This window comes from Mytilus californianus, unplaced genomic scaffold (assembly GCF_021869535.1).
Source record: "Mytilus californianus isolate M0D057914Y unplaced genomic scaffold, xbMytCali1.0.p SCAF_7, whole genome shotgun sequence".
Classification (NCBI taxonomy): domain Eukaryota; kingdom Metazoa; phylum Mollusca; class Bivalvia; order Mytilida; family Mytilidae; genus Mytilus; species Mytilus californianus.
In genome coordinates this window covers 86,192,134-86,206,809 of record NW_026262723.1, presented here as the reverse complement: position 1 = coordinate 86,206,809, position 14,676 = coordinate 86,192,134, and the positions used below count along the sequence as shown (strand labels likewise).

Genomic DNA, 14,676 nt, shown 5'->3' with positions numbered 1-14,676 from the left:
TAATCAGAAATCTAATAGAAATTTGTATATGCTTGATCGTATCAGGTTATATCACAAAACACAGCCTGTAGCCATTATAAATCATTTCACTCCAAAGTTATTCTCAATTTTTCTTATTTTAGGGTACAGAATGGTTGTCCATACTGGCTCAACATGGGGATATAGAGCAATGATATCCTGGTACCCTGAGGCTGATATTGGCATTTTTGTAGCATTTAATGGAAATGATCCAAATTACTTATACAGATTAACATTACATAATTATATATTTGATGTGTACACTGGTCATATCCCATATCTAAATACATCAACCATATGTACTTATCCTGAACCATGGTTAAAATCTGACATACCAAAAGTAAAACCTAATTACCGAAAAGACAGAAATACAACAAGAAAACAAAAAGAATACATTGGGATGTATAAACATCAAGCCTATGGTAAAATTAAGATTGTCAAACACACAGAGAAGAATAAACTGAACTTGACATATGGTTATTTGACATTTGTGCTCTATCCTTCAGAAACTAAGGATGAGTTTTATGGTGACACTACAGGAATATCTGTAAAATTGTTAGATTTTTACAAATTCAAATTTAAATTCCACAATGATCAGGTGACCTTAACAGCGTCCAGCTTTCAGGAGCAGCCTACCTTTATAAAAAAGGGACAACTGAACAACAAAGCTTATCCTATGTATACAGCTTCTATGAGTCTTCCTGTTGTGATCTTCTGTATCTGTTTGACATTGTTTTGAATCAGATATTTGCTTTTTGTTTTGTTTTAATGAAACCTTAGAAGTGATCAGCTGGCCCGAGAACACAGTTAGTTCGTAGTGCATTTCTTTTAGACAATAAATTCAAATTAAAAAAATCGCGCCTCCTCTATCTCAAAAAGATTTTTACTGTGTAGTGTACTACTTTTGGAACAAATAATATCAAAATTTTACAAAAGTCTGCCAGATCTAACTCAAAATATTGACAATTCTATGTTAAGGGGGTCTACAATTCAGTTTGACAGCTTCAACATACTAATTTTTGACCTTTTTTAACTGGACCAAATCACTTCTTTACATAATAATTCATCACCCAATTTTTTTAAACATGTAACTTCATCCCACTACTTAATATTTCATGCATAAAATATAAAGACATAAATTTGAAAAGTGTATGAAAACAATTTACAAGTTATACACTGTCCACACTAAGGACTATATTTGAATACAACGAAAATAAAAGGACGATAACTGTGTCCTCGGGCCTAATAGGATAGAAAGACATGACTAAATCTAATAAAACTTTGCATACTCTAAGATTGGTAAATTATAAGATAGTTGGCAAATTTTCATGGCCATAGGACATATATTAAAGAAACAATGGCCATTCTAATAATGAACTTTAGATGATTATTTTCGACGTTTAAATCGAACAATTTAAATTAAGATTTGGGCCTAAAAAATTAAAACATTGCAAAAATTTGCTTTTTAAATGCTCTTTAAGGGCAATTTAAGGGGGCCTTACATAAATATACATTTTTTTCAACCAATTAAAAAAATTTTGAAGTTTTTTTACCATAAATTATTCTTTCATATATATTTAATAAACTTTAAATGGAAAGAAAAGTTACAAATAACATACCACATGAGTATAAAATGGCCTAAGGCCATGTAAGTCTGAAAATTATTTTGGGTCAAATTAGGCCGTAGCACATATTTACGTATAAAAAAGCATACAGAAGCTGGAAGAAATGGAAATTTGTTACTTTTTGCTCATTTCTATGTTAAGATTGCATGATACAAGAAGTCTGAAGGCAAAAGGACTCTTGCAATCAACTTTTTTTCAGACAGTATGGTCTGATGCACAGTTTTTGCAAATTTCAATGGAAAACTTGTATGTAGTTTTAGTCTCAACAGGCATATATTTGAACCACTTACTATCCTAATGAAGAAAATAAAGGTAGTATATGAAATGAATAAGGTGCACTTATCATTGTTAAGTACTTTTATTACAGATTTAGTGATATATTATGATGGACTTCAACTTTTATGTACAAAGCTCTTCACATTTCACGTGCATCAAACTGGCCGTTCAACCAGGACCATAAATACAACACATTTTGCACATTTTTCTGTGATAATCTACTTTTCTCTAGATTTAGAGTTCAAGCATAGAAACACAAATATCAAAACATAAAAACCTGCCAAATATAAAGTCAGCATGCCTCTTAGGCATAAAAATGGAAACTGCTTTAAAATGCTTATTACAGCCGTATAAAAGCAAAATGGGATATTTTTACAGAATTCTATCAAATAAAGATGTAAATCCTTTACTTTTATTCAGTTTGACAAATTGAAACAATCAAACCATTCAGTGAAGTTGCCAAAGTACAAAATATACTTTACTGAATTCATCTCTTAGGCCCGAGAACATAGTTATTTCGTAGTGCACTTCTTTTAGACATTGAATTCAAATTTAAAAAATCGCACCTGCTCTAACTCAGAAATATTTTTACAGTGTAGTGTACTACTTTTGGGACAAATAATATAAAAATTACAGAAAAGTCTACCAGCTCTAACTCAAAATATGGACAATTCTATGTTAAGGGGGTCTATAATTCAGTTTGACAGATTCAGACATACTAATTTTTGAATTAAACTTTTAATGAGTTCATTTTGTTTATTTCATATTGAAATTTTAGTTTTATTACCTTTTGACTTGTGTTTAAATGTATTTGGATTTTTTCGGTACTGATTATAGCAACAAATAAGGGTTGTAATCGAACAAAAAATATCATAGAGTTTTCTTGATTGAATACACCTATGTATGATGGTATCGAAAGGTTGTAAATACATACTAGTATATGTTATTAGTAAAGGTTATCTTACCAATGTTGTAATTAGATCTTTGAATATAGTTTACATTGGCACTAATATCGATTTTGTCATCAGCAAATGAAAACATAACAAAATTTGTATTCTTTTCAAACGGGATGTATAAAGACACACCCACGTTTGTTTTTATCTCTAAAGAGGTTAACTCCTAACTATCCTACTGCCTGTCGATACATTTATTTTTGGTATTGCACAAGTCATGTCTTCTTTGACTGTCCACGACGTTAAAATACTAAATCCCTGGGATGTGTTTTAGTTGATTTTAGTCTCTGATGCATGATTTTTTTTATTATTAATTGTTTTTGGCTTTTAACTAGCTGTCAGTAACTGCGAGTACTCTCAAATCGTACTTTCTTGTTTATTTGACCTGTTGATACTAATTGTAATGCTTTTTTGTGATTTAATGTTTACTTATTCAGGGTTATATCTGGTCTATATGCCAGCTTTGATAAGTGTTTGGTATTACTTTAAATTTTCACTTCTTCGTACTATGAACATCAAAATTTATTTTGTAAAAATATTTCCTTTCTCCATTTGAACTGTACACGTATACCTAACAACAAAATTATTTTCATTTACCTGTGTTTAAAGTAATTGCAAATGGCTGATATTTTTGTTAAAGCATATTGTTTTTCTTAAATTGTTTAACATTTCACAGCAGTATAACATGTTACTTTAATTATTATTCCCTTAGTTTATTTATTTTGTATTTACATTGTATCATAGATCAAATTTATTTGTTCAGTGTATGTTCACTGGTGTTAATATGTCTTTTGATTGAGTTAAGCCATTTCAATTGATATTTTATAGTGTGTCTTTCTATGTTGTGATGTTACACTATTGTTTCAGATAAGGGTAAAGGTTTGGTACCATTAAAACGTTTAAACCCGCTGCAATTGTTTGCACCTGTCCTAAGTCAGGAATCTGATGTTCAGTAGTTGTCGTTTGTTGATGTGGTTCATAAGTGTTTCTCGTTTCTCGTTTTTTTATATAGATTAGACCGTTGTTTTTCCCGTTTGAATGATTTTACACTAGTAATTTTTGGGGCCCTTTATAGCTTACTGTTCGGGGTGAGCCAAGGCTCCGTGTTCAAGACCGTACTTTGACCTATAATGGTTTACTTTTATAAATTTTGACTTGGATGGAGAGTTGTCTCATTGGCACTCATACCACATCTTCTTATATCTATATATGTTACAACATCTGGTTTAGAGTTATATATTAGAGTAACAATCAGACATTGAAATATAATTGAACTTGTAATCAAGCATGTTGTCCTCTCATGAACATCATAAAAAAAAAATGTTCACCATAAAAAGATTCAGTAAGAATACAAACAAGGAATGGATACGTACATTTGTAACAATGACCCACATGTCATGGTTCCTTTAAATCATTCAACTGTTAGGGAGTGTTTTTCCCAAAAAGGATTGTTATTGTTAAATAAAAAAATATCTTAATAAAACATCTATATAAATCTGTGTGCGTTAACTTGTTAAAAAATAGACTTTCAGGCATTGCATCATTAGTCTACAGCTTGGTGAGAATATACATTGGTCATACTGTTTCTCGTCTGACACAAGGATTGGAATGTGGTCTGTAATGATACTAACGTACTACCTAATTCTGTTAGCATGTTATCCTGAAAAATGAAATGTTTATTTTTAAAGAAAAATGGTTCACCTAGTGGTGTATTATTTTGATTGTTGAATCAGTGTTCTGAAACTCATTTGCTTTGTAAAGGACATTCTTGCTATTAACAGCAGTTAAAGCATTAGTACCCTGATGCATAATATCTGATTTGTTTTCAAGCATTTTATGTAATTTTGTCTCAAAAACATTTCAAAAAGGATATCAAATACATCTGCTTTAAATCTTTTTTTGTGTGCCATAACTTATTGCACTTGAAAGACAAGATTTATGCAAAAAATTAAGCAAAATTTTCTTCATGTTATAAAAAATCTATATCTCTATAACTACGCAATGATTCGGTTGACAGTTTTGACTTTCCACTCTTTATACTTCACTTCCACAATACTAGTATCTTATCAATCAAAAGTTTTCCTATCTAATTAAATGGTCGTTTGATAAATCTGGTTGCAAATTTATTTGCTGCAACTCGTATAAAGCCCTTTTTCTCTAATGAAAAAGGTAAATATGCTAGATATACTTACTGGAGGTGTGATGAGATGATTAAAGCAATAAATTTTCTCCTTGACAACATTTATGTACGTTTCGGCAATAAAGTTTATCGACAGATTGTAGGTAATCATATGGGCACCAATTATGCCCCTTTGATAGCAGACTTGTTCCTTTACTGTTATGAATCATAGTTTATGGTTAAATTCAGTGAAGAACTGTCTAAATTCCATTTAATTGATAAATTCAACAACACTTACCGTTATCTTGATGATATTTTTTCGTTGAATAATCAAGAATTCTCCAACTATACTGCTGAAATTTACCCAAAGAAACTTACTTCAAATAAATCTAATATCAACAGCAATAACTGTCCTTTCCTATATTTAGATATTTCAGTATTACACCAGAAACTCTACACAAAAATTTACGACAAAAGAAATGATTTTTCTTTCCTTATTGTCAATTTTCCCTTTTTGAACGGTGATGTTCCTTTTGGCACCGTCTTACGGTGTTTATATATCCCAACTCGTTCGCTATGCTCGTTTTTGTAGTGACGTTTTGGATTTTAATGAGCGTAATCTATTTATTACTAGTAAATTATTAAGTCAGGGATTCCGTTACCACAAATTACTTAAAACCTTTACTAAATTCTTTCATAGATACAAAGATTTGGTCTGCAAGTTTGGCTGTACCTGTAAAAAACTTATTTCAAACGGAATATCACATCCTAAATTTTACAGTGATGTTGTAAACCGCGCCCGGAAATTAAGATACGATCCGGGTTAACTTATCAATCCTTTAAATAAACTTATTCTAAAAGGTTACCTTTCAACACTGTAATTAAATCTTTGAATATTGTTTTTATAGGTGTAAAATATTAATTTTGTTATCAGTAAATTAAAACCATACTAAATATTTCACATATGTACTTTCACGGTACTACAATCTGCCGATACTTATAGTTTGGCATTGCACATGACCTGATTGTTAATGGTGTCTTTACACTAAATCCATCGGATATTGGGATGTGGACTGATTGATATTTTAGTCTTAGATACATGATTTTTTTCCATTAGTTGTTGTTGGCTTTGAACTAGCTGTCAAAAACTACGAGTACTCTCAGATCTGTACTTAGTGTCTTTTTGTACCCGTCCACGTCCACTTTGTGTTTTGTAAGATGTATTTCTATTTGTATGTATCTGATGAGTTAAGCCTTTTTCAACTGATTTTTATAGTTTGTTCTTATGTTGTACTGTTACACCACTGTCCAAGGTTAGGGAAGGGTTGAGCGCTCACAAACATGTTCAACCCCGTCACATTCTTTATGTGCCTGTCCCAAGTCAGGAGCCTGTAGTTAAGTGGTTGTTGTTGGTTCATGTCTGTCATGTTTGTTTTTCGTAAACTGTTTTGTTAGAAATTAGGCCGTTGGTTTTCTCATTTGAATTGTTTCCTATTTTTCATGTCGGGGCCTTTTATAGCCTATTATGGGTTTTTCTCATTGTTGAAGGCCGTACGGTTGCCTATAATAGCTTACATCCACTTCATTTGAACTTTGATGGATAGTTGTCTCATTGGCAATCATACCACATCTCCTTATTTTTATAATGAAAATCATTTCAGTTGAAACAGATATAAAATGAAATAATTGAAATTAACTTTGCTGTATGACTCAGTTATATATTGTTTCTTAAAAAAAAAAATTTCTGTAAATTTTTTACTGTTCTATTTTCATAACTTTTTTGGGGAAAATACTGAAAAAAAATCTATTGCAATAAGTGTATCTCCGTATAAAATTTTGGTAAAAAAAAATGTATGTTGCAATTTTTTTTCAATATATCAATGATTTAACATTAGATTAATTCATGTGAATGAAATAACTAAAATAATACAATATACCACACATGTATATCTTTATTTATATTAATTTGAGTGCCTCCCATCCCCCAACCCGATAAATTTTGCAACAGCCCTTTTAAAATATTATAAGACTCAACTCTCAAATTTGACAAGGATGAAAATACTTATATACTTGTATTTAATATTCTAAATATTTATTATGTTACATGAAATATAAATGCATGCTTTTGAAGTTTCGTACCTATCATTTTTGAATCTGGTAATTTAAGAAATCATCCATGATATATCATATAAATGGGTACTAAGATCTGCTAATAAATGTGTATTAAAAGCCTGTGTTGCCGATTTGGGTTAGAAGAAAAAACAATTTCGGGGGGGGGGGGATAAAAAGGCAAGGCAACAATACAATGTTGAATACAAACATACTCTACCATATATAATTCACATGGTCTTTCATTAGTTTAGACTGAAAATTTAAAATTCAAATGCTCTTCATTTCCCGAAAACTATGCCCTAACAATTGACACTTTCTTTTCAGTATTTTGAACTTGTCTTCAATATAAAGAATGAGTTAACATCTAGTCTTACACTGCTGTTTAGAGTACCATTATTATGAACTGATATTTAAACTTATTTTATAGTAACATAATATTGTTTGTTGGTCTTATAGAAAAGTTACTGTGCATTATTTATCACATGGTCCTGCAATATAATACATGTATTCAAGCACATCTTTATATTGACAAATAGTCTAATATGTTCAAAATAGGTAACTTTAACATTATAGTAGTCACAATGCCAGTGTTACATGCAAGACATTTGGTGCCAGACAATATTTCCATACATACACCTGCATTTATTCTTGCATCTTTATGAAAACACTGTATATTATACTTAAAAATGTTTCGAATTTTTCTGTTATATTCGTTCGTTTCCTGTCTTAGTGGACAAGAACATGTCCGAATCGATAAAGTATTGAAGGACACTTTGGATTGCAAGTTTAAATCTTACAAAACCGTAGGTCTGACGGTGTCTGTTGTCAGATCAGATAAAGTTCTGTTTGTTGGAGGATATGGCTTTGTTGGTACAGAAAAGAAGACGTCTGTGACAGGGGATACACTTAGTCAAGTAGCATCACTGTCTAAAGCATTCGCAAGTGTTCTGCTTAAAAAACTAATAGAAGAGAAGATAAAGCAAGTTACTAAATAATTTAGTCAATATCAGAAGATTATTTTCATTTATAACAAATCAGTCAGTGAACTATTGTCTTCATGTTGTGTCTGTCGTCTTGAGAAGTTAAAAACAATGATGTCGTGATGAGCTTGTTAATAGAATATCTCTAAATATTTTCCTTAATCAGCCAAATTATGCTTAATTTCTAAACTTTATAAGACAGAAAAAAATGTGTATGATAGCTCTCATATTACCCATTTCCATGTTCACACCTAAAATTCAAATTACCGCTTAAACCGATATTAAGACATGCACAGACCCTCGTGAGTAGTCAAGGTCGTTAACAACAGTTTTTTTTAATCCGTTCGAAGAAAGGATTGTACAAGGTATTAATTGCTGGATTTGATTTTCTGAAGAAAAAAATTCCAACTGAAATTAAGAGAAACCCAACATTTCATATAAAATCAAGTGTTTTCCTTTATCATAAACAGACAATCTAAAAATACTTACTGGAGCACATTCTGAATATTCGTATATTTTATGCTAATTTAGTAATACCTAGAGTTATTGCGATATCTAGGGTGGATTTTCAAATTTATATCAAAACTGGTCTGAAAATAAAGAAATAAAGAAAAAAATGACCAAACATTTTTATGACAATGGGCAAGTTGGTGTAGCTTCTTGTCTGAAAAGGGATAAATTGATCACGTTTATATATGTCCTTGACACGAAAATTTGCCCTTAAAAAAACGAACTCTAGGTGAAAGGTTAAGGTCAGAGTAGTCTTGAATGGTGAACGTTTTTTCATCTTCAGAATGTGCACCAAGGTACCAAATATCAATAGCCTATGTCAACGAATAAAAAGTAATGACCCGGACAAGCAAATGTCCCAATACATACTTTTTAAGTCTTGACACATTGATGTCATGATGACACGAGAAACACTATTTTATGGTATTATATCTTCATGCGAAATATAAGTCCATGTCAAATGATAAAAAAAGTAACTGCCTGGAAAGGTTGTATGTGAACAACAAGAAGAAAAAGGCAAAATGAAATCCTACAAAAAATGTCTGCCTTTTTCGAAGAAAACATACCAATGAATCAACTGAATTGGTTCTGTAAATAAACTCATCATAGATACCAGGATTGAAATTTTGTATTTACACCAGAAAAGTCACTGGTGTTAAACTGATAATCGTAACTGGAATTACGACGATCCCAATATGGCGACGGCAGAAATAGGTAAAATCTTTTCAGTCATTTTTCTCAAATATAGCCCGTTGTTGTCAAGAGTTACTCAGCTGCAAGGTTTTTCTATACCATTACATCATATTTGAATCGTAACGGTGCACTATAATTGTCTAAGCGCTTAGAAAATTGCCGTCGAAAAATTCGGGATGATAATCGTAACTCGAAAAAATGATAATCGTAATTTCGGTATTAATAAATAAGAAGATAATCGTAACTGGATAGTGTTTGATTGGTATTGACACGAAAAACGTCTATCTAATAGCATAGGATGAAAATATGGTGATGAATTAATCACGAAAACGTTCCCACATCTTATGACATTTCTTTTTGTGCATATATGATTAACAGCTCTAATGTAAACAGCTACATACTAGTATATATCATAAAATTGGAAGGGGGACCAGCTTCAATAAATTTGTAAATGGGGAAACACGAACTATGTTAAAATACTGAAAACTCCAGGAACTAGGACCGACACAATATATGGGAGAAAATTTTAAAAAATGTCATCATGATCTCTTCATGTTTAGAGTTAAAAAGAAATATTGTTTGGTATTCTATTTAAATACGGACTTGAAAACAAATGTCACACCTTTTTGAATGTGTAAAAAGTTGTATAGCCCATAAATACTATAAAAATGCTTAGCTACTTCATGACCGTCACTGACATTTCGATATCTCAGAAAATAACTATAAATTTTAACAACACCAATTTAGTTTGGCATTCTAATAATATGACATCCTTAAAACGTTTAATGATAATATAAGAGTAGAGAAAAGTTGGAATGCTTTGTGTGTTATGGAGTTAAGCACATGGTGACATGGAGTTCATTTGCAAACATGGATTTGTGTTCTTTAATAGTTTGGCCAAAAGCCCGAAGATCAAGAAATCAAATTGATGTGGCCTTAAATTACCTTACAAGCTATATTTATTCAAAGAATGACTGCAACTTTAAGAAATCATAGCGAATATTCCGCTATATCAGAAACAAACTGATTCAAGAAATCATAAATACTTGGTATATGAAAAATATGCTGCATACATATGCATGGAAGTTATTGTAGAGAAAAAATATTGAAGGTAACAAAGAACATTTTTGTACTTGCATAATTACCATATACTTAGTACTTTTCTATCAAATGAAAACAAAAATTAGCCTTTCATAATTGTCATGCATTTTTCTGAAGCACAAAATATTTGTTTGATTATCTATTAAAGTCTGTAATTAAACCAGTTTCGACCGTGATGATCTACATATTATGCCTTCTGAGGACCAACACACATATATATATAATATATATTTGTGTTTTTTTCAGTCCTTCAAATGCTTCACAAGACTATACGCGCCATTTAGTTAAGGCTAATAAAAACAATAAGCACTAGGAACAATAAACACAAGTAACAATAAACACATGGAACAATAAACACAAGGAACAATAAACACAAGGAACAATAAACACAAGTAACAATAAACACAAGGAACAATAAACACAAGTAACAATAAACAAAAGTAACAATAAACTGGTAACTATTCTAGATCCTTTACCATCCACCCTGTTTAAAGAAACGTCCTAGAATACATGGGTATTTAATCAAAATATTTGAATTTAATTTTTAAAATCATATAAAATATCAGTGTAAAACAGAACAAAAGTGAATTCACTTGAAAAATATGTACGGTTATTTTAACCGGGATACATTTCACTCCAAAATTAAACTATATGTATTTCTATTGAAATATAAGGAAAAGGGCAAAATGATCACTCATATCCACCAATCAAAGTATCAACTGTTAAATCCAATAATGCAGTTAAGTAACTGATGGAAAATTTTGTTCATTTCTCGTAGAAATTGAGTATAAACGTTCAGTTTATAGCCCCCCCCCCCCCCCATTTCCCTTTTACATAATTTGTGGACCTTTCCCCGAATATAAACAACAGGGAACTCAAAACTGACAGCGATCTTATGATAAATGAGGTCTGTATAAGGCACGGGGGAAGGGGTGGTGTCACTTCTGGCGTGCTGCTGAAATTTAAAAAAAATATCCCCTTTCATATATTGCCGAAGACCAAAAATCTGATCCATGTTATAACTTATATATTTATATAGGTAGTAACCCACAGCCACCTCCGTGGTATAGGGAATATTGAGATAGGGGAGGTTAACTTGCCCTTTTTATTGATTTAAAAGTCGATTGGATATATGCAATATTTGAGGCAAAACATATGGCATATTGAGATGTGGTATACAGGACTTTGATTTGAAAGGATTGCTCTTTTTGGATATGGGATAATGCTAATACCCCCCCCCCTTTCCCCACTTCCAAAAAAAAAAAACCCGAAACGCGAAAACAACATTGAAACTTTGAAAGAATTTAAATTATCTTTTTACCACAATAACTGACTCGACAGCTGCTTCATTTTCCATATCTTTAACAGGTACATGTATATATCAAAAGGTTATGCATATTGTTGTCAGTTATAAATCGAGATATACATGTGTATGTTCACTGGTGTTAATGTGTCCTTTGATTGAGTTAAGCCATTTCAGTTGATATTTTATAGTGTGTCTTTCTATGTTGTGATGTTACACTATTGTTTCAGAAAAAGGGTGAAGGTTTGGTACCATTAAAACGTTTAAACCCGCTGCATTTGTTTGCACCTGTCCTAAGTCAGGAATCTGATGTTCAGTAGTTGTCGTTTGTTGATGTGGTTCATAAGTGTTTCTCGTTTCTCGTTTTTTATATAGATTAGACCGTTGGTTTTCCCGTTTGAATGGTTTTACACTAGTAATTTTTGGGGCCCGTTATAGCTTACTGTTCGGGGTGAGCCAAGGCTCCGTGTTGAAGACCGTACTGTGACCTATAATGGTTTACTTTTTTAAATTTTGACTTGGATGGAGAGTTGTCTCATTGGCACTCATACCACATCTTCTCATATCTATGTAAGTAAATTTGTCCTAAATATTAACCTGTAAGTTGCTTCATTATTTTTTATTTTGCGCGTTAATGTCATCGTTCAACTGGACATTGCCGTTTTTACACACAAAATACCATTGACAAGCTGGAAGACATATTTATTATTTTTCAGTTACTATTATCCCATAAGGAAATTACGATTATCAAGCAAGAAAAATGCCATCGAATTACGATTATCATCCCGAATTTTTCGACGGCAATTTTCTAAGCGCTTAGACAATTATAGTACACCGTCACGATTCAAATATGATGTAATGGTATAGAAAAACCTTGCAGCTGAGTAACTCTTGACAACAACGGGCTACATTTGAGAAAAATAACTGAAAATTAAGGTTTTACCTATTTCTGCCGTCGCCATATTGGGATCGTCGTAATTCCAGTTACGATTATCAGTTTAACACCAGTGAAAGTGGGCAGGACCGTGATGACCGTGATGAGGTCGGGAAATGTAGTAAACTATCAGCTGTAAAAAGAGGGTTTATTCGAGGGGAAAAAACTAGATATTTTGCTGCAAAATACTAACTACATGTATGTTAGTATACTTCGGTTATTCACCAAGCGGCCTTCCCATGTCAATATTTATTACAATGATTGAGCAAACATCCTAGAAAGTTGGCAAGCAAGTAAACCTCATCTCTGTTTTTGAAGTTATATAACAACTCTTATTTGTGTCAACTGTACAGTGAACGATAGCACTGATAAACCATCGTAGGGAAGTAAATTTGATAACTCACGGGTGTTAAATTCGCCGGTTCTATAGGCCGAGGATATATTTCTGGGGTTAATAGATCTTCTAACTCATAAATCGTTTCATTTTAAATCACATTCCATCATGAATTTTTCTTCGATTTGTCTGTACACCAAACTTCTATTATATGTTATAACCACAAACAGCTTGTCAATAAAACATGTTTAAGGAGATATTACTATGGAACTCAGACAATCAGGAAAGGCCAGTATATATTCCTAGTGCAACATAAATGCTTTTATTTTATTTCTGATTGGTTTTGTACATTTTAAGTCACAACTGCTAATACAGAGTAAGTATTATTTTTGCTTGTATCAACTAGAGGCCCTAAGGAGCCTGTATTGCTTACCATGGTATATGTGCATCTTCAACAATGGACCCTCTCTAACAGTGTACACTAGAATACAATTCATGACAAAAAATCTTCTTTTTTTTGTTGATCTTGTAAAGATTAATAATGATTTCATCAAATTTGACTTATTTGCTGATCTTGTCTTGCTGATCATTTTTGTCTATCTTTTATAGTTTTCAAGACAATAGGCAATCACACAAACAATTGGCATCAATCGTCATTAAAGAGCAATAACTACAATAAGGAGTCGACTGACGATTTCGACCACTTGACTTATTTGTAGATCTTGTTTTGCTGATCATTTTTGCTAATTTAAGTTTCTGTCTATCTATGATAGTTTTCAAGACTTGCATTTTATACTTATGTTTATGTTAAGCCATGCCGGTCATGGTGTTTGGCAGGCGGGGTCATCGGACGCATTTTTAAAACTGAATATCCAAATGATGATAATTGAGGCCAAGTTTGGTTGAATTTAGCTCAGTAGTTTCAGGGGACAATATTTTTGTAACATTTAACGGACAACGACGACAGACAACGGACGACAAGTGATGGGGAAAGCTCACACTTGCCCTGTTGGCCAGGCGTGTTTGAAATGACATATTTTGAAAAGTCCTAACAAAATTAAATTGGATAACTATTTATGATATATCATTTTGGAAAGATCAGTTGATCAAACGGATTAAAAAAATATTGATGATATATTCTATAGGTGATCTAGCCATTGAAGCTTGTTGTACTACACTATAATTGTTTACACATTTAAAATAACTCCATTAAACAGCTATATCTTGGATACAAGACTAAAGAAAATTCTACTTTGAAAGGAGATTTTCTACGACAGTTTAAGATCCAACTACTAGTATATCACTCTACGAGATTTGCTGTCCCACAAAACAGGTATCCCGAAACATGGGATGAGATTTGACAGTGATCTTACCCGGAAAAATCTAGTAGCGTAAGTACAACATTATGGTAAAGAAAGATTGATAGACAACAATAGCCAACTTCTAGTATATAGTACCAAGGATCTTTATAGTAATCATTGATTGTATGTGAGGTTTATAACATTTAAGTAAGAACAAAAAGTTTTATAAAAAAAAGTTTGATAAGCGGAATGAAATTATCAATTAAAATCGCGCATAATATCATCTCTTCGCAAATCTTACATCTACGAATATTTTGTCTCTGGTGGATAGTTGTCCCAGGGCAATGGCTTTCATCCCACATCTTCAGTTTTGAATTTGAATCAATAAGGAAATTAAAGGAACATGCTATATTTTTC

The 14,676-nt window shown here is 31.9% G+C and overlaps 3 protein-coding genes across 5 annotated transcripts in view; 2 read left to right on the top strand and 1 right to left on the bottom strand.

The window, feature by feature from the left end:
- Positions 1-14,676, bottom strand: part of LOC127710240 (uncharacterized) — a 66,348-nt gene that overhangs the window by 36,161 nt on the left and 15,511 nt on the right. The window contains exon 6 of the mRNA XM_052216007.1: positions 4,511-4,532. Within this exon, the coding sequence (XP_052071967.1) occupies positions 4,511-4,532 (22 nt within the window). The remainder of the gene's footprint in view (positions 1-4,510; positions 4,533-14,676) is intronic.
- The window catches only part of LOC127710237 (gigasin-6-like), a 68,357-nt gene that overhangs the window by 48,135 nt on the left and 5,546 nt on the right, over positions 1-14,676 (top strand). The window contains exon 5 of one of the 3 annotated variants that reach the window (XM_052216003.1): positions 123-1,490. The exons of the other annotated variants lie outside the window; for them this stretch is intronic. Within the exon in view, the coding sequence (XP_052071963.1) occupies positions 123-757 (635 nt within the window). The 3' untranslated portion in view covers positions 758-1,490. Of the gene's footprint in view, positions 1-122; positions 1,491-14,676 lie in introns of those variants that run through there. 3 annotated transcript variants of the gene reach the window in all.
- The window catches only part of LOC127710238 (gigasin-6-like), a 32,399-nt gene that overhangs the window by 13,105 nt on the left and 4,618 nt on the right, over positions 1-14,676 (top strand). The window lies entirely within an intron of this gene.